The 23125-nt window shown below is 39.0% G+C and overlaps 1 protein-coding gene across 3 annotated transcripts; it reads right to left on the reverse strand.

Moving 5' to 3' along the window:
• Positions 1 to 2685: 2685 nt before the first annotated feature.
• Positions 2686 to 15794, reverse strand: LOC306763943 (uncharacterized protein). 3 transcript variants are annotated; one of them, XM_079250909.1, is made up of 12 exons: positions 15716 to 15794; positions 12902 to 13336; positions 8407 to 8448; positions 6634 to 6678; positions 6019 to 6438; positions 5754 to 5786; positions 5001 to 5066; positions 4755 to 4847; positions 4127 to 4231; positions 3899 to 4012; positions 3678 to 3777; positions 2686 to 3524 (listed from the first exon to the last, which is right to left on the reverse strand). In XM_079250909.1, exons 1-11 carry the CDS (start codon positions 15758 to 15760, stop codon positions 3715 to 3717), a joined length of 1461 nt encoding a protein of 486 aa, XP_079107035.1. In that variant the 5' UTR covers positions 15761 to 15794; the 3' UTR covers positions 2686 to 3524; positions 3678 to 3714. The 3 variants fall into 3 exon arrangements, with proteins under 3 accessions (XP_079107035.1, XP_079107036.1, XP_079107037.1); XM_079250910.1 differs by lacking the exon at positions 5754 to 5786; XM_079250911.1 differs by lacking the exons at positions 12902 to 13336; positions 15716 to 15794 and adding an exon at positions 10766 to 11044.
• Positions 15795 to 23125: the final 7331 nt, after the last annotated feature.

Raw genomic sequence — 23125 nt, forward strand, 5'->3', positions numbered from 1 at the left:
GACAAAAAAAACTACAACACTTACACTCTTCAATCCTGGGCTAAAATATTCTAAATAATATGCAGATTCAATAAAACATAGTGTCTGATTTGTGAAACCTTTATTCTATTTGTGAAAATGAAAACAATGCTCATTTTATGACATTTTTTGGCATCTGGATCACATTAGACCAGGTCCTTAAAAAAAACTGCAACACTTACACTCTTCAAACCTGGGCTAAAATATTCTCAATAATATGCAGATTCAATAAAATATAGTGTCTGATTTGTGAAACCTTTATTCTATTTGTGAAAATGAAAATAATGCTAATTTTATGTCACTTTTGGCAACTGGACCACATTAGACCAGGTCCTGACAAAAAACTACAACACTTACACTCTTGAAAACCTGGGCTAAAATATTCTAAATAATATGCAGATTCAATAAAACATAGTGTCTGATTTGTGAAACCTTTATTCTAGTCCCACATTCTGATTTGTATTTGGTTCATTAAACTTCAACCTTGCAAAACAATGGCAATTGTTTTGCACATCTCCACTAAGCTTCAACCAGGACTCAACAACTGGTTCAACAGTTGTCTGGTGTCTTCAATGTACTGCAAGAGGGTGATAACATCAGTTGCCTCACCCAGCTACTGTGTGTTACACAGTGGAATTAAAAAGACTACTTATTGTATAAAAAATGACATGCTGGCTAATGGGGAAATATTACAAGCATGCTTCAAGATTCACATAATGCAAACATTTGCATTTAATTTTGTTGTTTAAAAATGAGAAAGGAAAAGTATGACTTTGTCTTGTATTACAAAACTGTAATTGGATACAAGATGATAATCTGCAAAACAAAATATCAAATGGGTTTAAGTTTGTACAATATAAAAAATTCCATAATTTCGCTTGTCCCAAAATGAATGAAAAAAGAAATGTTTCACAAATCAGAAACTATGTCTTAATAAATCTGCATATTATTTAGAATATTCCAGTCCAGATTTGAAGAGTGTAAGTGTTGTAGTTTTTGTCAGGACCTGGTCTAATGTGGTCCAGATGCCAAAAATGACATAAAATGAGCATTATTTGCATTTTCACAAATAGAATAAAGGTTTCACAAATCAGACACTATGTTTTATTGAATCTGCATAGTATGTGGAATATTTTAGCCCAGATGCCAAAAAATGACATTAAATGAGCATTATTTGCATTTTCACAAATAGAATAAAGGTTTCACAAATCAGACACTATGTTTTATTGAATCTGCATAATATGTGGAATATTTTAGCCCAGGATTGAAGAGTCTAAGTGTTATAGTTTTTTGTCAGGACCTGGTCTAATGTGGTGTTGTTTCCGAAAAATTCAGTGGAATTGCCCTTTACACATATTACGAATCGGAAGCTAACTTCAGCCTCGTCCTGGTGTTAGGGGCTAATGTTTGCCTGAGGAGTTTGGTCTATTTTTGTACCTTATCAAGTTATGTTTTTTATGTTTTTCACAGCATTAGGCCTGGTCCATGCCACTTAGCAATATTATCTTATCTTTAATCTAGAAATAATCTTCAAAATCTGAAAATACTGACCAGACATACACTTAGTTTGCAGCATCTGACCTTCATTGTCTGGTGTAGTAAATGACTGTTAAGTAGTACTACTGTCATCACTCAACTCTGCTCTAGTTTGTAACATTACAGCCATTAACATCACATTTTTCAATGCTACAGGTACCCTTATGGTCAAAATGGTACAAATTTGTACTTTATGTCAATTTAAACCCTTTTTCGTACTCTGAAGGTGTGCTTCTGGTCTCTTAAAGACCAGTATTGTACGTTTGAGAGAACATTTCTTTAAAATGTACCTATAGGTACAGAAATGTCCTTATCTTGTACCTCTATTTTTGAGAGTGTATATACTAGGGGTGGGAAAATCGAATTGAAAAATTGAAAATTGGGATTTTTTTGCTTCACAATTTTAAAATAGATTTTTTTTTTTTGTCAAAAAATTTATTTTATTTTTTCAAATAAATAAAAATAATCCATTATAAATTTTTTGTCATTTTTATTGTTTTTATTGATCTTTTTACTTGTCTTCTTGGGCATTATAGCAGCAGAATGATGATCTGGTGACTGTGTTTGTTTTTTCCTCATTGAAATCAAGGAAAATGATGAGAAAAAAGTTTTATCCATAATTTTTGTTTTTAATCTACAAAAAGCTTTAATATCAAAGAACTGTGAGGATCACAATTTAAATCAAATCAGCACCCAAAACAATCGGAATCGAATTGAATCGGGACAAAAGCGTATCGTCACAGCCCTACTATATACCCACTTACTCCAATGCAGGGTCATGGAAGGGCTCAAGTCGATACCACCTGTAGTCCGACAAGAGGCAGGGTAGACCCTGGACAGGTTGCCAGTCCATCATGGGGCCAAAAAAGAAAGACAAAAACACAAATCCACCTGCCAAATCTTGAAAACGCAAATAATTTATGCATTAGCAGAGAGAACCTGCACACGCCATACAGATATGCCACAGCAGAGGCTCAATACAGGAACCTCCTCACAATGGGGTGCAGTTGTTATTTCACATATTTAAGATGGTTTTTTTCTTAACTAATGCTCTGCCATGTGACTCACCTGATTATTTAAGTTAAAGGTAAGAGGCAAGGAAAACACATGCTCCTTCACTGTGATGAGTTACAGCTTTATTTCAAAGGTGGAGGCAGCACATCAACAGCTCAACAATAATCCTCACATCGCCCCATATTTCCCCTCAAGGGCACAGGCTTTGAAGACAAAACTGTATCACATCATTCTGTCTATACAAAAAGAATTACAAAAGGATAAAGTGAGAAAGAAACAGAAAATTGTCATTCTCCAGGCTTCAGCGGCCATAAGACCTAAAACTAGCCTCAGCATCGCACTAACCTTAGCATTGGCACTTAGTTTAGACAGAGAGAACTGGAGGACAGAAAATGGGACAAGAATGGGAGTGCTGTGGGGAAACGTGTGTGTATGATTCTGAGAAAGATGCCAGTGAGTCAAATTGGTGACTTTTAAGTCGTGAAAAACAAGACGAATTGACCCTCATTTATAAGTAATCGGCCAACATACTTCCTACAGGCCTGATCACCCATACTACAGTATTCACATGCTTTAAATGTAGGCAGCGTGGAGGCAGATGTGCATGGAAATATCATGTTCATGTCATTATTAAATCTTCTTTTCTTGGATTCTTCTGCTTCCACTGCTAATGCATAAGTGTGTTGTGGTGTGTGCGAAAATACAGCTTTAAAAGGAGCCACAACATTTCTTTTTTTTTTTCTATTAGTCTCTGCTGCTGCTGCCTGGACTATAGCAGTTTCTGCACGTTGACATCTGGTTTGATGTTTCAACAGAAAACAAGACAGGAAAGGCACTTCAAAGTGTGGATGCCCCTTCGATTTCCTGGCTGTTCTGTCTTAAGCCTTAAAAAATGAAAAGGTCGGCTGGTTGACTCAGGATAAAGCTTTGAGTCCTCCAAATGACCAAAGGGGAATCTGAAAGAGATGAAAATTGCAGGAGATTGGTTGGTGGCTGTTACAACTCGTGTAAACAGACTTGCTTAATTATTGATAACAGGATTGCAGATTGAATCAAAATGAGGAAAAATGACAAGATAATAAATTTGTTCACTACTTTGATAGACTTACACAGAGTAAAAGAACTTCTGAGCTGTGTGGTGTGGCTCTAACCCTCAATAGAGACCTCTGGAACAATGTGTCCGTTCAATGCTGTCTCCATTGAGATCTCCTTTAACAGCAAACAAGACATTAAATCTGGTGAATATGCTGTAAAATCAAAGATTAAATACTTGCATAACAGTATAAACAATTAAGTATTAATAGTCTTCTTTGCAATTAAACATATTTACTGCTGAGCTGAGCTGCACGGGCTCTGCAGGGATCTGCATTTGACATGGTATGTCACAGATTTCTTGATTAGGCTCTTCTGACAGCATTTCCAAACCCGACTGCTCAGCAGCTTCCTGAAAAGGACAGGAGTGATGAGGTTGGAGGAACAGAAGAATGAGAGTTTTTTGCATCTAGTGCTTTAGTGCAACTTGCTTTTAAAGGCATGCGATGAACAGTGTAGAGCTTACAATAATCACATCCTTTGCAGGTGCAGCAGCAGGCTCGGGATCAGAAAGAGCAATGTCCGTGGATTCCATCTGGGTGCTGAAGGTCTCCATCGTGGTTACAATTTCCTGAAAACAACAGAGAGCGGATTGAAGTGAAAACTGCTTCTAAAACAGTATTAAGTAAAACTAGTTTATCATTGTGGACATAAATGCATATGTTTGCCATATGTACAATCTATAGAATGGTTATGAATTATTCAAAACTTTCTTGACTTTATTTTTTTACTTTCTTGACTTTATACATGCTGGATGGAGATATCTGCTCTGTTGCCACCATGTCAACACCACATTCACTTGACACTGCTGCTTTCAGGACTGTAAGATTTTCAGATATCCTCTGAGAAACCAGACTAACAGAGACACTGTACTGAATAAGAACTACTGTGTACTTGGGTGAATTTTTCTAAAAACCAGTCGCGTTGCTTTAAAAGTGGAAACCATTTATCCCACAAAAGCACTGATAGCTCAAACCTAACTTTGTTTCAGTAAGAAAGTACACAGATTTCAATGTTTAAAATAGAAATAAACAAACTAGGCTGCTGATTAAGGGATTATGAAGTAGTAATCTCTTTGCATGTGTTGTTCCAACCTGCTGGACATCAGCAGATGCAGAGATGGCAACCTGTGCTGCTGGCACTGATTCTGTCACAACAAAGTCCTCAACCAGAATGTCAGCAGCAGCCTGCGGGGCAGACGGGATGACAGGAAAATGTTACCCACTCAGATCACTCAGCATATTTAGGGTAAGAAACATAGCATAAAGCTTACAGTCGTGACATGAGAGCAACTTTTTACCAATCACAGACAAATGAGAAACTTATACTTTCACTTTTACCTCTTTTTCTTCAGCAACGGGGGCTTCAGCTTCTTTCACCGGAGCATCAGGGATGGTGTCTGACACCTGATGAGACAACATGCCATTACGTCAGTTTTAAGGCATGTATATAGATACTTTTATAGTACTCACAAAAGGTTGAGGATATTATAATTTATGTTGAATAAAACAGGAAAGGTAAGAGGTTTATGCCACACTGATATAATAACATGAATGTCTGGCATTTAAATAGAATTGTGCAAGAATTCCTTCATATAGAATAATTAATCTAAACAAAATCTATAAACTTCGTTGCAGTATGCCCCAATATGTTACTTTTTGTGTATTTATTTTGTTGTTTTGTGTATTTTGCAGAGCACTTTGTGGTGTGTTTGTGTTTAAAAAGTACTTTACACTATAAATAAATGTAATTTGTTTTGGTTTTATGGTGTTATTTATCTAAATATAAGCATTATGATGTAAAAGGACTGTTAAATACAAGTTGTCATTGAACCAGAGTATTTGGTTCAGGCAGTTTTTTGTTGTTTTTAATGGCAAATCGTTTCTGCAATATAAACTTAAACACGAAACAGTTTTGCATGTGGATTTAAAAATTTAGAGGAAGACAAATTTAGTTAACCTGTAAATATTAAAACAGAGTATTTAGGTTTATTCTGACATCATACAAAAACCCAAATACCCCAAACTTTTTCTGAGTACTGTTTGTATATGATTTAAAGTGCACCATAAGTTTTAATCATTTAATTTCCTCACCACTGGGATTTCCACAGACGGCACAAGTGTATCCTGACGTAAACAAAACAAATAAATGGGCATAGTGAGATATGATCATTTTCTATTAAATAGTTGGTGCTAGAAAATCATCAAATTTCATTTAAAAAAAAAAAAAAAATCTACAAAAAACACAACTATTGAAGTTGCATGCTCTTCACATAAAAACAAAGGATAAGACAACTGAATTGGCTTTAAAAAAAGAGATTAAATGAAAAGAAGAAGAGAACATTTTCTCAGGGAGCACCTCTGCAGCTGTGACAGGCTCAGCAGGGACTGGAGCTGCGTCTTCTTCATCCGTCTCTTCTACTTCACCTTCAGCCTCTTCCTCCTCAGCTGGGGCTGCAGGACTTAGTTCTGCAATCACTTGCTCAGGCTCAGGTATCACTGTAACAGCCTCCATCACTGATTCAACAAGAGTTTCTGTAGCCACGCTGTCCGCAGCTGGTTCTGCTTCAGTGGAAACTTGATCAATACTAAGTTCTTCTACCACTGGTTCTTCAGTGGTTGCCATTGCAGGTTCAGGTACAGAGATTTCTTCTGTGGTGGTCACCTCCACTTGCACCTCAGTCACAGTGTCTTCTTTTACCAAGGTCTCAGCTTCAGCTTCCAGTTCTGCCTCCAGCTCTGGCTCCAGCTCTGGCTCCAGCTTGCAGACATCATGGATCTACGCATGCAAGGTCAAAACGACACACATTAAGTAAGCATGAAACATGCATTTAGTTAAGTGACTCTTAATCAGTGTGCAAGGAAACTACAGATGAAGATGACAAAACATTTTCCCAAAGCAGCAGTAAAACATTGCACTTACAAAATAAACAAATATAAGCAAATTGTCAACAGTTAAGGTCAAACAGCTTACCAGTTTAGTCTCTGTCTTTATGACTACAGTGTCCTCTATCTGGATCTGAAAAGTGACAAAAAACAAACTAAAGTTTTCATAACAGAATAGCTGAAAAGATAAATGGGTAAATATACACACACACACACACACACACACACACACACACACACACATATATATATATATATATATATATATATATATATATATATATATATATATATATATATATATATATAAAAACAAGAAAAAGGTCAATAAAATGTCATTAATCTATTTACACCATGAGACCAAAGTTTGGACAGACTCATTTGATTTTCCCATTGGAATCAAAAATGTGTGTCAAAATCTTTGGCTGGTAGAGTATTTATCTTTATCTGTGATAAATTGATGTGGATGAGTAAGCCAAGTAGTGACAGGAGTATCGTCTCACATAGACCTGAATCCGGTGTTATTTTTTAGGTGTGAAGCTGAAGTCATTGGAACTTTTAGCACTTTTCTATAGAAACGATTGTCTGTTGTCAAGTCTGGGCTGCCGGGACCTTTTAAAACATGAGTGGAAATTTTGTGTCAGTAATAAAACCTACCAGCATTTCCACAACTGTTCTGAATGAAGTATTGATTGTGTGCTGAATGAACACCGTCTTTCTCTAAAAAGTTCCAATTTTAAAGGAAGAAGAACTAAAAGGTTTAGCCATATTTGCTTTTTACAGCTTTTTAAAAAAAAATCTAAATCAGTTATCAACTGGATTTAAAACCCTCTTTCACTGTAAAACAAACAAGCAAGCAAACAAAAGCTACCATTTATAACATCTTATTATGATTTTAAGACATGCATTTTCTTTAGTAGCCTATAGCAGGACCTGAAAACAGTGCTGTTAGTTATGAACGCAACACTGAACCTTTTAAAGTTTATTCCATTATGGTCAACACACACACACACACACACACACACACACACACACACACACACACACACACACACACACACACACACAGCTCTAAGATCGCTTGTGTTTCTCTAAGTAGCATTGAGCAGCTACTCACTGCTAAGTGGGTTTAAACATTTAAGCAGCAATAAGTAGCTACTCACGAATTTGAACCTTACTAAGAATGAATAAATAAAATCAATTTCTATAAAAATGCAACTGAAGCAATTCTCTTGTTTATGCTGTTTAAGTATCAGAAGCTCCATTACCAACCATTCATACATCAGTTATTCCTCTGGAGTCCTCTTCTCTCTGAGACTCGCTATACTTGAACATAAACACTTTAAAAATAAATAATCTGGCCTTTTTGTGTGTTTTCCTTTTTCATTTACATGGACAGATTATGTTTTAGGTATGTAGCAGAAAGATTAAGTAAATGTAAACTTGTTAAATTTTCAAGACAACTTTAATCAGGCTGGATTGCTACGATGACGAGTTGACTATTTATGATTCTCTTTCAATAAAAAGGAGAGTTTAATGTCATAAAATGTACATTTACTGGTTAGAATTCCCCTATTTCACAGCACAGATTTATAACTGATGTTTTGTTGATCTGTCTTTGCAGAAAAAAAACTAAAAATGCTCTTTCTCTTCAAGGCATCTGAACTTGTCCCTGTTGCAAGTTGCACAAAAATGCAAGCTGGTTTCAATTTTACATGTTGAGTAATGTTTCGCTCATTCCCACCTGCTTAATCTGCCTTTAGCTTGTTAGACAACAGTCGATTTATGTGAATAGTGAGAGTCCAAAAGAAAACTACTGACTGTTGTTAGTTTGGTTTTTACTTTTCTTTTTTTCTTTTACCTCTGCCTTAGTAGGAGCCATCACTGGAACGTCGACTGGGGCCTACAAAAGAAAAGAAAGGGGGAGAGGAGTATAAAGTTTATTCTCAAGTTCGCAAAAACAATGCATTAAATCTATTAGAGCAGCGTATAGTGGACAAAACCTCTTTCTTTTTATGATCATTATTTTTAAAAGCACTCTGGGACATGTTAATGAGCAGATTTTGCTGTTTAACATTAAGTGCTTTGCTCCGTGCCAATATCCTGTTTTGATCTTGCAAAGGTCAAGCTTTGGGAGAGGCACACACGAGAGTCTTAAAAATGTGCCCAGAGCAAAACAAACTCCAATAAAACAGATTGTCAGTCAAACTGTAGCTGTCATGGCCTCAAGATATTTAACAGAGAAACCCTAGTGAGAGTCTCTGCACATTTTCTCTGTCCATAAAGGGAAATGTGTCTCCAAATTACATCCTGACTTTGGCATGGTAGGTCCGTACAAACACAAACAGGCAAATGTACACTGCTTCAAACTACACTCGGTGTGTGAGTAAAACTGTTCTTGGGAGGAAGGAGGAGGAGCTTTCTACTTCTTACAGGAATCTTACAACCAATTGGATAATGGGACACTACTACACCCTCTTTTCATCCCCTCTGTAAAACACAGATTTGATTCTGTTTTTCCCTCCAGTCTTTTCTCCACAAAATCCTCATCCTCTTAATCCTGCATATTTTATTGACAGTTATGGATTCATGTCATAACCGATTACAAAGAAGACCTTGCTTAAAGGTGTTTTAAACAAGTTGCAACATACGATAATATGAAGGTTTTTGTTTTAAAGGTGTTTATCATAGAGCTGCTTGCAGAGTTACTTAACTCTAAACAATGATTTAGGAAAAAGCAATGCCCACATGATGATGTCATCCACTTCTACTTAAGATGCTGCCTTTACTTTTGATTTCCAGATGGCATCAGTCTGAATGGACACAGGGCGAGCACCGACTCTGCAGCCACGAGTGTGCTGAACCATAACGCAATCGCAGGGAACAGCCCATAAATATTGTAAATCTTCATAGTCTGACTAAATTATTTAGCCTGTGTTGTGCCAGTTCTTCACCAATGTAGGACGACTCCAGAGCGTGCAGCATCACACTGCTTGTCACGAACAGGTCTGAATTTCACTGCATAAAGTCATCTAACTCCATCTTAAGCCCTTAAGAAAAACAGCTCCTGAACAAAGTGTGAAAATATGCTCATATAGGTAAGATGAGTATATTGGAGGGATGTTATAGAGGAAATCAGGGAAAGGAAACAGGATGACGGGGAAGAGGGAGTAAGGTTAGCTATAAATCTGCCGTAAAATACACACACACACACACACACACACACACACACACACACGCGCGCGTACCCAAACACATTATATGCACCCCCTCCAGAGGAACACTGTGTACTTACTGTATCTACAGCGTCAGACATACCCAGCACCTGACAAACCTTTTAAAACGATCTTTCATCCCAAAGAGACACATCAAATAATTTATTTCCGGTGTTTTGGGATCTCTGACAACTTTTTAACTTTTTTTTTTTTTTTTGTCCATTTTATAAAATAGGTAAATTATCTGATATAAAAACAGAAACTGAACAAACAGAGTATTTGTTAAATCAACCATCATAGAAAACAGACCTATAAAAGTTGCCAGGTAGGGTTTGGTAGGAGGGGAGGCTGCATGCATGTGAGGAAAGCTGGAGGTCTGAGGAGGAATGTAGGGTCTGCACATGCTTTGCCACAAGGTGTTAACTTTTCCAGCTAAGTCCAAAAACGTGCACATCTCTGACGCTCGCCAAAACATTTAGTCTCTGCAGCTATTATGGCAAGTGTGATAAAGTAAACTATATTCAGACACAAGTGTAATTAGCATTTTCAACATGACAAATGAACACTTGGACATCGTTTTTGCAGATATTTCTTGCAGTCTTGACAACTTATTGCAGCTTTTCTTTATTGTTTGGATACAACACGCTAAACCACACACAAACACTCTTCAACATGCAAATGTAAGCCCTCACTGTTCAGCATACAATAAATTATACCGTCCACTCCTGACTTTGCTTCCTCCTCAAACTCTAAGCAAAGAACCATGCGCACGTGCAAAACAAACAAAAAATGGCAGAGAAGAAGGGGTGGGAGGTAAAGATGATGACGGGGAGTAAAGAGGTGAGTGACAGGATGGGGGGAGGAGTTAAAGGCAGGATCATGGGGGGAGCGTGAGCCGTACATAATGTTCAGCCACACCAAGAGACACACCCGCCGCTGCTTCAAGCCGCAGAAAAATCGAAGACACAGAGAAGGTGTGTAGAACAGGCAGTGGATCATACTCACTTGAGTCTCCGTGGTAACATCTAGAGGTGGTTGGACCTGTCTTTGGCCCAAAAGCCAACTGAATACAAGCCCCATCTGTCTGATCTGATCCTAGCCTTACTTCCAAAACCGTTATGAAGCTCAACAGACTCGCTGAGAAAGATTATGAAACCGAGAAAACGTCATAAAGCGAATATATTTAGCAGATAAAGCCGCGTTTTTTTCTTTTGCAAAGGTGAGTTTCTGAGCTGTTCATTCCTGCGAACCTGAGCTGAATGTGACACATCTGCAAGCAGCGAAGGAGCGCTGGAAAAAAAGGAAGGAAAGAAAGCAGGAAAAAGAGTAATGGGTGGTTTGGTGCATGGGAGGGAGGGAGCGAGAGAAGGAAGGAGAGAGGCAGAGGCATGTGGGGGGGTGGGGGGGTGTTGGGAGAGGGATGCTGCTGCGACTTGGAGCTACATAATGATGGGAAGTCCATCTCCTACAGAATCTAACACTTAGTGGTTAAAGATTTGCTGTCCTGACCTCCAGACTCAATGGTACATAAGTTTACCGGATGACATGGCCCAAGGAATGCTGAAGAAGTAATGCAGTTTTTATGACAGGGTGGGCAACACGTGCACATACACACTCACAGACATGTAACACACACACACACACACACATATATATATGTATATATATATATATATATATATATATATATATATATATATATATATATATATATATATATATATATATATATATATATGTATATGTATATATATATATATATATATATATATATATATATATATATATATATATATATATATATATATATATATATGTATATATATGTGACTTATGTGAACATGGGCCAGCTACTGGGAGAAAAAGACCACAGCTCTGCTGTGCATGTGCCCATCCTTTAAATATAAAGATTTATGTGTTTGTGTAGGTGACTGGAAGAAACAGGACATATTACCACAAGGTTTTTATTTCACTTATTATGTTTTACTATATTCATTTATTGATTTAGTAGGTGTTTTTATTCGACCTATTCACTTTGTATGAAAGTTACCTTTATGAGTGCACAAGCTGCTGGTGTTCAGTTTTCTTCAGGATTAATAAAGTATCCATCTATCTATCTATCTATCTATCTATCTATCTATCTATCTATCTATCTATCTATCTATCCATCCATCCATCCATCCATCCATCCATCCATCCATCCATCCATCCATCCATCTATCTATCTATCTATCTATCTATCTATCTATCTATCTATCTATCTATCTATCTATCTATCTATCTATCTATCTATCTATCTATCTATCTATCTATCTATCTATCTATCTTCTGTTCCTAAAATGGTTGCACAAAAGCTAACTTCCTAATTTTATGAAACCAGCATCTCTTAGTTTGCTTAATCAAACTCAAATAATGGGCAGATTTTTTTTTTTTTTTTTAAAAATATCATTAAGACTGATACTAGAACTTCTTTGGTTCCAATCAAGGCAATATAAATATGGAGCTTCTGCAGAAACTGATAGGAGCAGAAATGTATGGTTGTCAAAAATGTCTTCAGTTTTAGCATATGACAATAAAAGGTGCATTTAGCAACAAATAAAGATGAATGTGTGTTTAGAAGCACAAGCATTTTGCAAAAGGTGATAATGTCAAATGGCTGCTAAAAACTGTTCCTGATGCCCCAGTGGTGCAGCCTCCAAGCTCTCCCATTTTTTTCCACCTCTTTGCTAAATGGAACACATTGTTCCCTCAGCTTCACAGCCTCCACCAGTTCTACTTCCCTGCTCCCAGAAGAACCTCAGTACCCTACATTAGACCTGAGACTGTCACTCAGAAAAATAAACTCTTAAGCTACACAAAGACACAACCATAAAATCGTCTCCTTTGGGCTAACGTTGCACAGCATGGAATCTGGTGATGTTTACTCTAAATCCTTGTGAAATAACAAACTCTATAGAGCCCTTATTGTCTCTGAGAAGGGAACAGCTTGATGGATGCCATAAAAAGTCAAAAGGTGACTTCTAAAAATACTTTGGACACCAAAGAATCTTGGTCACTTGAGAAAGTCTGCAGAAGATTGACCAAACGCCTTTGCCCCTCAGTCAACGCTCACATCGTATCAATAAATAGAAGAACACCTACCACATTGACTGGTTCTGGTGCAGGATGGATAAATTTGGTTTCCTGTTCTGCAGCAGCTGTAACGGTAGGGGGCTCCACTGGTGGGATATCAATGACAGGCGCCTCTTCAGTGACAGGTGCTGGGCCCTCAACCTCGTCCCCCACGCGGGCTTCAATTTCTGCATGAGACTGTACCATCAACCCAGGTTCTGGTTTTGGTGCCTCTACATCAGCTGGTATGGGTTCTACAACAGGTACTTTGACAGTAGGCTTTGGTTCTTCTTTGAGGGTCTCTACGATGGGGACAGCCTGTGGCTTCTTTACTGGAACTGGTGCTGTGGTTTTCGCCGCTTTCTTGGGGGTTGCTGAAGGGGGTGCTCCGACTGCAATCCCTGGGCTGGTTTTGATGGGGTGGTTGGCTGCATTTTTTTCTTCGAGTGCTAACCTCTGGGCTTGCTGTAAGATGGGGAAAAAAACATGAGGATTAATGATAATTGTATTGAGTGGAATAAATTGTTCAAGTTTCATTTCACGCATTAATCCTGCAGTTGAGACCGATTCTGACATGTTAGTTGGTGCCGTTCAGTTCATTTATACTGTAGAACTTTCCATCAAATAACTCATCTGTCCGTCTAAACGGCAATAAGTGTGCAAAACTTTCTTCTTTCTTAAGGGTTTTTCTGAGTTAAAGTATATGAGTAGTTTTCTGATGATGGATAAATACAAATAAAGGACCAAATAGGAGTTTTAAGTGGTTTAAAAGTGTCGGAGGCCTTTATCGTTTTCAGATAGTGATGCTGTTGTCACTATGGTTCATTCCAGCACACTCCTTTTAGCAGGAATACCAGACATGCCATCCCCGCCGGGTCCAACATGTTTTTCAACTCTGGACAAAACCCCCTCTGGCTTTCATGGAGGTCTTAGGAGAACAGACCACTGGAGGGAGGGGGTAACTGGGATTGGGCCTTGCAAAGCTAGTTAGAGAATGGAAGCTAATTAGTTGAACCAGAGTGGTCCTGACAGGTCTGGTGAAGCGGGAATGGAAACCGTGCGAGTCAGCAGCACTGATGGGTGCCCCGCGGGCCAGACAGTGGGCCTAATCACTTCATAATCAGGTTATAATCAGGTAACAATCACTCCCCCAAAATGCTTTTGTTAGGCTGACAGCCAGTTAGGCATTGCTAGACCAAGGCTGTAAGCCAAAAGTGCATGTGTGTAAGTGCATACGTCAATGCCTGTCCAGCGAGCCACTGTCAAAACAACCTGTCTTTTATCTGTGCCAATACAAAGCTTGATATCTTGCAATGTAAACTTGATTACATCAGAGCAATGCATCATTTAAAAACAAATGGACTTAATGATTGTGTTCCTTGGGCTGAATAATGGAGAAACAGACACTTAGAGAGCAGCACTCAGCTGGGTGTCCTGATCACAGCTTGTCTTGCAGGGTTCTGCTATCTCTGGGAACTGGTGATAAAACAAAGCTGCAAATAACTTTTTAATCCAAGTGTCACTTTCAGACTAAATCTGAGCGAATGCAGGACATGCCTCCAGCCAACACATGACCAAATACAGTCGTGTGGTGTTGAGTGGCATATACTGGCTGACTGGCAAGAGGTTGATAATTAACCAACAAAATATGCAACTGCAATGCAAATTTATTTATTACGGAGTTTAAACTAAAAACAGAATAAATAACATCAATGGGTCAATTAAAATGTAAAATACTACAACTAACACTAAAATAGTTACGACCAACTAAAAGGAATCAAAATAAAATCAGATCAAAAATGTCAACTTGTCATCATGTAGAAAAGCCCAGCGTAAACAGATGGGTCTTCAGCAGACATAAGTAAGTGAAAATTTTAAGGAAGACCTTTTTTAGATTGAATTAATCGATAGGAGGTTAAAATGTTGAGATTTTTTCATAGTGAGAGATGTTGGGTGATAGCCCTCTGAGAAAATGGAGCTTCTGTGTGACTTTTTTCACTGAGCACATGCCCCTCCTCTCTCTGCCACACCCACCTCCTCTAGGCACTCAATGTTCAAACGTAAAATTTCTCTTTATTGCCTGAGAGGAGTGGGAATGGGACAGGAGTCATGCAAATCACCCTGTCACTTCAACCTACTGAATCATGCTTAAGCATAATTGCAGGAAGAAATTGTATAATGGACTGTGATGCAGTGTAGCCTACTTTATATTTTATTGAAAACAAAACCAACCAAACAAACAAATAAAAAAAACCAACATATTTTGTACTAAAGGACTTATGAAAATGGCATTTCTCTTGTTTTCACGGAACAGAAAAATGTAAACCTGAAATGTACATCTAGAATTTAAAAAAAGAAAAAAACAAACAAAAACAAAAAAACAAAACAACAACAACAACAACAAAAAACCCAAAAACAACCAATAACAAAAAACACGATTTTTTTTTTTCCATCTTAATTAGTGGAGCAAGAAACATGTGCAGTTTAGATTTGGTTTTATCATTTCCAAACAAGAGTGCATTTTATCCAGACATGTTTTACGCACGGACAACGCGTGCGTGTGCGCAGCCAAGCGACAGCATTTAAAGCGACACCCATAAACACCGACTACAATTTTGACTTTTTTTAATGACTACATTATTAAAAAAACATTATTTATCCATCAGTGATGCAATCACAATGATTTCCTTCAATTTAAATCAACATCATCAGCATTTCTGTTGCTGTATTTTAGTCATCCCCCCCCCCAGAATATTAATATTAAAAACAGCACTTTAAGTGACGTGGGAATAAACATCTCAAGAAAACGAACAAACAAACAAAAATGCTGCTGCTATTACTCACCACCCTCCTCATGCGACGCTTATTCTTCTTCCTCTTGCTGGGCATTTTGGTGCGCACTGCTGGGGACACGAAGGAGCGAAAGGAGAGAAACAGGCAGCAGGACAGAAGCAGAGAAGTGGATGTTTATAAAGCCCCCCGACTTTCTCTTACCTTTGCATCGAACCTATGGGAGGACTGGGATGAGAGATGGGGGCGTGGGGAAGCAGAGAGCGACAGTGAAGGACGCGTGCATGCGCACGACAGCACTGTCGGAGCTGTATTAGCCTTGGGGAACCTCCTGTCTACAGAGCAATGTGGACTGTGTTATGTAATCACTCCATCAAAGCTGAGAAAGACAGAGGTCTGTGGGTTTACAGTGTGCCACATTTAACTCCCTTAAATACTTCTTGAAGCTTAACAACACATGTTGAAGAGTTACTTTTACCTTTTAGAATGAACGTTTCTATAAACATGCAAACATTCACTGAAAAGCCTGCGCTGGAGAAAAGCTCAACAGCAGCCACTCTTGCATAAAGTATGCCTCTGTCAACTGTTTTTGAATTCATTTAAACATGAAGCCAAAGAAGAGCTGCCATTATGTGTGTGCATGTGTCATGCAGAGAATACAAAGAGGGAAATGTACATGTGTCTATGCCCACCAACCCTTGGACCGCATCTACTGTAAGGCCCCATTGTCTGCAACTCCTTGAGGAGCAGTGCTGTGCATGAATAATTAAGAGAAATAAAAATGTTTTCCGCTCCTCTTTGCACACTGTTATTACTAAACATCTGATATATCATTCATCATAGAACAGTTTTAAACTTTGAGACTGGTTTCAATATTTAGCCCTGTAATCTCATGCAGACTGATTTGATGTAATACATCTTGTCAGTCTTGCTTGAAGGCTTGTAACTGGATTTTCTGCTCAAAAGCCAGAGCATTTTACACGTCACTAAAGCTTTAAATGTTGTGTAGAGTGATTTTACACCCTACAGCAGATCTTTTGCAAGGTTATTTTGACATGAAATATTACCAAACATTATATCCCTGACTGCTGTGTAGATGACAGACTTTCATGTATGATTCAGTCAGTTATTAGACACATAATACTCTGAATAGCAGTAGTTTACAGAACAATTATTTTTGCCCGAAAAGAAAAAATCAGCTTGTCTGGATTAGTTACATGATGCAGGGAAGCAAAGCTGCACTTTGGCTTCATTAGTTTGATTTGATCTGTATGAAAAAAAAGTTGAGCTAAATCTTCAAGGAGTTTCTGCAGAGGAATACAATAAGTCAAGTCTAAGTTTGCTCATTTATACATAAAAATACTAAGCTTGTGAAAGCACATATGTACAAAACTCTGAGCAGAGTCAGTACAGCTGGTTTGTCAGGTTACACACCTGAGGGTTAAATGCTGCACTTTCAAACTGCTGGGATTGAATAATGGTTTGACGCAGTTTTAAAAACGGGGAAAAGATATCACAATTGCTTTAATATTCAAAGGTAAATGCAAAGTATTATATAGACAAATGGAGGATGAGGTAATAATAAATGACCAAACTAATTGTTTTTCACAGTACAGTGTGTAGTAGATGTTAGAAGTATAAAACAAAAGATGTTATTTGCATTGATTTTGGAGTGTGATAGTGCTGAAGTTCAGCATGCATATCCATTAGTTGACAGATACCAAACATCAAATGCATTTCTCATTGAGGCTGACTGGATAAATTCCCACACCAGTGAAATCAATAAAACCATAAAAATTCAATAAAAAAAACAACATAATGAGTAACAGAAAATCCATCTATCCTTTCATTAATGAATCAAAGAAAGGAACTTCCACTTGTTTTTACTGTCATACACTATGTCAAAAGTTTGGATACAATTTCTCATTGGATTTAAATAGAAAAGTGTTTCCTTTTGACTGGTAATGTTAGATAAAGCAGCCTATTTAAATGTGCATGTAGTGTTCAGAGCGCTAACATGAATGCAAAATTTGACCATATCTCTTGTGAAGTACAATGCAGCTGAGTCCCAGGCTGCTGAGTAAAGTGTGGAAGATGCTGTCAAACATAATGGAACATAAAACTTATAGACATACTTATTTTTCAGGCTGTTTGCCACAAAGAGCTGGTCAAAGAGAAACCCCTTTAAACATATTAACAAAGTTTACCTCCACACCAGAGGCACGCAGAGGAATGTTGTCTGTCAACTCACACCTCTCCATGTTCACCATCCCTGTTCAGCATGTGCAAACACACACACACACACACACACACACACACACACACACACACACACACACACACACACACACACACACACACACACACACACACACAAACACTGAACAAAGTTAAAATGCATAAATGGGAGTTTTAGGTTTGGACATTTTGTACTTGTTATTTAATTATAGCTTAACTCATCTCTACATAAATGCTTATTACACAGTAATATGCAGATAAATGTATGTTCTGTTCTCAAAGAGGCCTGGTTACATTTGCACCTATTTGCTTCTTCCTTTCTCATAACACAAAGCATTTCTGAGTTCCATCAACATCATCCAAATCACAAACATTCATATTACATCATTGGAAACATGCATCGCTTTTTAAAAAAAATAAATATCAGAAAAGTATTACATCAAAACCAGATGGCAGGTTTATCATTGCGAAAACCTTTCTTTTCCTTCTTTTTTGTTCTGCAAAGTGTATTAAAAATGTAAAGTCTTGTAAAACTGAAACTCATTAAAAACTGTAGCTGTCTGAAAATGATTAACTTATATAACAAAAAGCTGGATGGAAGGATTCATTCAAATACAGAAAGCGAAATGACAGAGAATGGGCTTCATGGTGATATTCTGTAGAATGTGCATCAACAATTACAATTGCCTCACCCGTGGCTATTCCTGTTATCATTTTGTGGCTTGTCGTGATTTTTGGAACTCACAAAGGTTGATGATTCATCCTTCTCTTGGAGGTGCATGCTGATTTTGAGGTGACCTGACAGCAGTGCTGACACATTATGCTGTAAGTCATGGCTTTTTGGTGGCTGGGCTGGACTTTGGGATGGTCACAGACCATGAAGACCATGAAGACCATGAAGACGTAGCTGAGGAATTCAAATGTCTTGGCTTCTTTGTGGGAAAAGAATATTAATAACAGGCTTGATGAATCTCCTGCAGTGATACAGCAGCGATGATGATGATAATAATGGAGCTGTGCTAAGGCATATCTCTTAGTTTACCTTCTAGTCTCCGCCTTCACACGTGGTCATTATCTTTAGGTAGCTGAAGTGCGTTTCTTCCGTGGGTGGCTCCGCTTATCTCGCTAAGATTGGGTGCGGATTAGGAAAGATAAGAATCCCTCCTGTGGTTTTCTAATAAAAGCACAGCCAGCTGACAGGAGGCTGTGATCCAATCCAGGATTCACTGGAGGTTCATCAGGTGGCCAGGAAGCAGGCCTTGTGATCTGTGAGGAAAGGCTGACGGATGGATGGATGGATATTTTTCTCCCTTCACAATGATACTAAGAAACACTTAAGGCCACAAATGCATTCATCATCCAGAAATAGGCAACTTTATACGATAAACATACAGAAACAAGTATTAATGGAAGCCTGAATGCAAAGAATGCCGACCATGCATGGAAAGCTGAATATTCTTTGTAACTAATTCATTTATATAATACATATTTGTTAGCTTTTATTCAGTCTCAAATATGCATTCATCTTCATATCTTTATTTGTAATTTATTTTTATATATGGATTATTATTAATTTATTTAATGTTTAATTGTATTTTATTTAATTCCAGTCTTTTTTTTTTCATTTTCCTTTATTTGTTCATTTTCCGTTCTTTCTTTCTTTATTTGTTTGTTTATTCATTATAATTGTATAAATTCTGTGATTAAGGGGTTAAACCTAAATGAATATATTTGGAAGATGAAAGATGATGCTCGCAGACATGCTACAACTCATATAGACAGGTCTGTAAGCTGCACCTAACAAGAAAATGGCTGTTCTGACTACAGTAGTAGCGTTGCCAGCCCAATAGTGAATCAAGTGTCACCAGCTGTTTGCATAATGACTGGTGTAGCATAATACAGTTTTAGCATGACTGAGCAAATATAATCAGCTAAACTAGCCTGGCCTAATCATAAAAATGATCAGCATACCAGCTCAACCAGCTCAATCAGATGGCATATATTACTTTTCAGAGAGTTTTGATACTAACAGAACATGTTTGGTGCTTTGTTTAGCTTTATTCATAGTTTTGAATGGTTTAAGTTGTTTTTCCATGTCATATTATTTTTGTTTGATAAATTCTGGTTGCAATCATTGCATAAGTATATTTTTCACCAGGTCTTAGTCAGTTGATTTGTTTTATATGCTTCAGAGGCAGATCAATTGTGTACAGCTGTCATTCGTGGAAAAACAAAGCGACACACACACAAACACTGGTCTGATTTTTTTTAAGTATGACTAGCAGCTCTGTTGTTGGGGTATTTTTTTTCTCTGAGCAAAATCCTCACAAACATACCCACTTCCCCTCCATTCCTTTTTCTATTATCTTGTGTTCTCCCTGTCAGTTCAGCCTCAGGCAGGTTTCTTCAACTGAATCCGTTCCAGGAACCAACATGTGTCTCTCAGACCTGCAAAAAATGCAGACTCAATCCCAGACAAACTAAAACAATTCAACAACTACAAGGTGATCCAAAACTTTTATCTTTTCATGAACTTGATTTGTCTGTCTGTTTTTACTTTCTATCGTTATTGACATGTTTATCTGTAAGTAGGCAGGGTCTCTAACAGAGTAAAACTTTTTTTTTTTTGTATTTTGGTGGACACAATGACTTCTTAAACATCCCACACTTGAGTCTTTAATACAGGCACGAAGAGTTCTCACTCAAATGTAGTGAAACAATGTTTTGAATTGTATTCTGGTGGACCTGAAGATTCAACAATGGTTTGGTTTGACTGTTTAACTAAATAATGCCAAGATGAATACATATGGATACTCAAAGGATTCATAGGAGAAAACAAATGTGGAATTTTACATTCATTCATCACCAGAACAGCTTCTGCTGTGAGAGAAGAAGGCAGAAGGAAAGGCTACCACTTAATTGACAAACATGTTAGAATAAACCGTATATTTATATGGTGGACTTAATATTTTCAAAATGTAGCAAAACATATGAGAAAGAAAATTTATGCACATTATTTTCTGCATGGCAATTTTACTTGTAGCACTTTTTATGCAAAGTGCTTTACATAAAATACTAAAAACGTTACAGATGGTGCAAAGAAGCATTAAAAGAACAACAAATGTGAAAAATCACAATGAAATCATTAATTAATTTAAAATAATTAAAGCAAGATCCCCTCCCTGAGCCGTCACCTTTTCGTGGTGGAGGGGTTTGTGCGTCCCTAAGATCCTAGCAGCTATGTTGTCGGGGGCTTTATGCCCCTGGTAGGGTCACCCATGGCAAACAGGTGTCTAGGGGAGGGACCAGAAGGAGCACCCTCCAGCACTCCCTCCAAGGACTCCAGAAAGGGTGGGTACTCTGAACTGCTGTTCAGCGCATAAGCACAGACAACAGTCAGGACCCGTCCCCCCACCCGGAGGCGGGTGCTTTTGGTGCTTTGTTTAGCTTTATTCATAGTTTTGAATGGTTTAAGTTGTTTTTCCATGTCATATTATTTTTGTTTGATAAATTCTGGTTGCAATCATTGCATAAGTATATTTTTCACCAGGTCTTAGTCAGTTGATTTGTTTTATATGCTTCAGAGGCAGATCAATTGTGTACAGCTGTCATTCGTGGAAAAACAAAGCGACACACACACAAACACTGGTCTGATTTTTTTTAAGTATGACTAGCAACAATGGGGACTCCATTGTTCTGCTGGGGGACTTCAATGCTCACGTGGGCAATGACAGTGAAACCTGGAGGGGAGTGATTGGGAGGCATGGTACCCCCCCCTCTGAACCCAAATGGTGTTTTGTTATTGGACTTCTGTGCTCGTCATGGATTGTCCATAACGAACACCATGTTCCAACATAAGAATGTCCATATGTACACCTGGCATCAGGATTCCCTGGGCCGCAGTTCAATGATCGATTTTGTAGTCGTATTTTGTGAAGAGGGGGGCGGAGCTTCAACTGATCACCACCTTGTGGTGAGTTGGCTCAGATGGTGGGGGAGGAAGCCGGTCAGATCTGGCAGGCCCAAACGTGTTGTGAGGGTATGCTGGGAACGTCTGGCTGAGTCCCCTGTCAGAGCGAGCTTCAACTCCCACCTTCAGCAGAGCTTCGAACATGTCCCGAGGGAGGTGGGGGACATTGAGTCCGAATGGGCTGTGTTCCATGCCTCTATTGCTGAGGCGGCAAGCCGGAGCTGTGGCCGTAGGGTCGTTGGTGCCTGTCGTGGCAGTAATCCCAGGACTCGTTGGTGAACACCAGCAGTGAGGGATGCCGTCAAGCTGAAGAAGGAGTCCTATCGGGCCTTCTTGGCCTGTGGGACTCTGGAGGCAGCTGATGGGTACCGACGGGCTAAGCGGCATGCGGCTTCGGCTGTTGCTGAGGCAAAAACTCGGGCATGGGAGGAGTTTAGCGAGGCCATGGAGAAAGACTTCCGGACGGCTTCGAAGAGATTCTGGTCCACCATCCGGCGGCTCAGGAGGGGGAAGCAGTGCTCCATCAATACTGTGTACAGTGGAGGTGGGGAGCTGCTGACCTCAACTCGGGACGTAGTGGGTCGGTGGAAGGAATACTTCGAAGACCTCCTCAATTCTACCAACACGTCTTCCGATGATGAGGCAGAGCTGGTGGACTCTCCTATCTCTGGGGCTGAAGTCGCTGAGGTGGTCAAAAAGCTCCTTGGCGGCAAGGCCCCGGGGGTGGATGAGATCCGCCCGGAGTTCCTTAAGGCTCTGGATGCTGTGGGGCTGTCCTGGCTGACACGCCTCTGCAGCATCGCGTGGACATAGGGGGCAGTACCGCTGGATTGGCAGACTGGGGTGGTGGTCCCCCTTTTTAAGAAGGGGGACCGGAGGGTGTGTTCCAATTACAGGGGAATCACACTCCTCAGCCTCCCTGGTAAGGTCTATTCAGGGGTCCTGGAGAGGAGGGTCCGCCGGATTGTCGAATTCCGGATTGAGGAGGAGCAGTGTGGTTTTCGTCCTGGTCGCGGAACAGTGGACCAGCTCTATACCCTCTCTGGGGTCCTGGAGGGGGCATGGGAGTTTGCCCAACCAGTCTACATGTGCTTTGTGGACCTGGAGAAGGCATTCGGAATAGGGTGGATTGCCCTCTCCGGGTCGGGAGTGAGGTCCTGCCTCAAGTGGAGGAGTTTAAATATCTCGGGGTCTTGTTCACGAGTGGGGGAAGGATGGAGCGTGAGATCGACAGACGGATCGGTGCGGTGTCTGCA

The sequence above is a fragment of the Telmatherina bonti genome (assembly GCF_933228915.1).
Source record: "Telmatherina bonti genome assembly, chromosome: 13".
NCBI lineage: Eukaryota > Metazoa > Chordata > Actinopteri > Atheriniformes > Telmatherinidae > Telmatherina > Telmatherina bonti.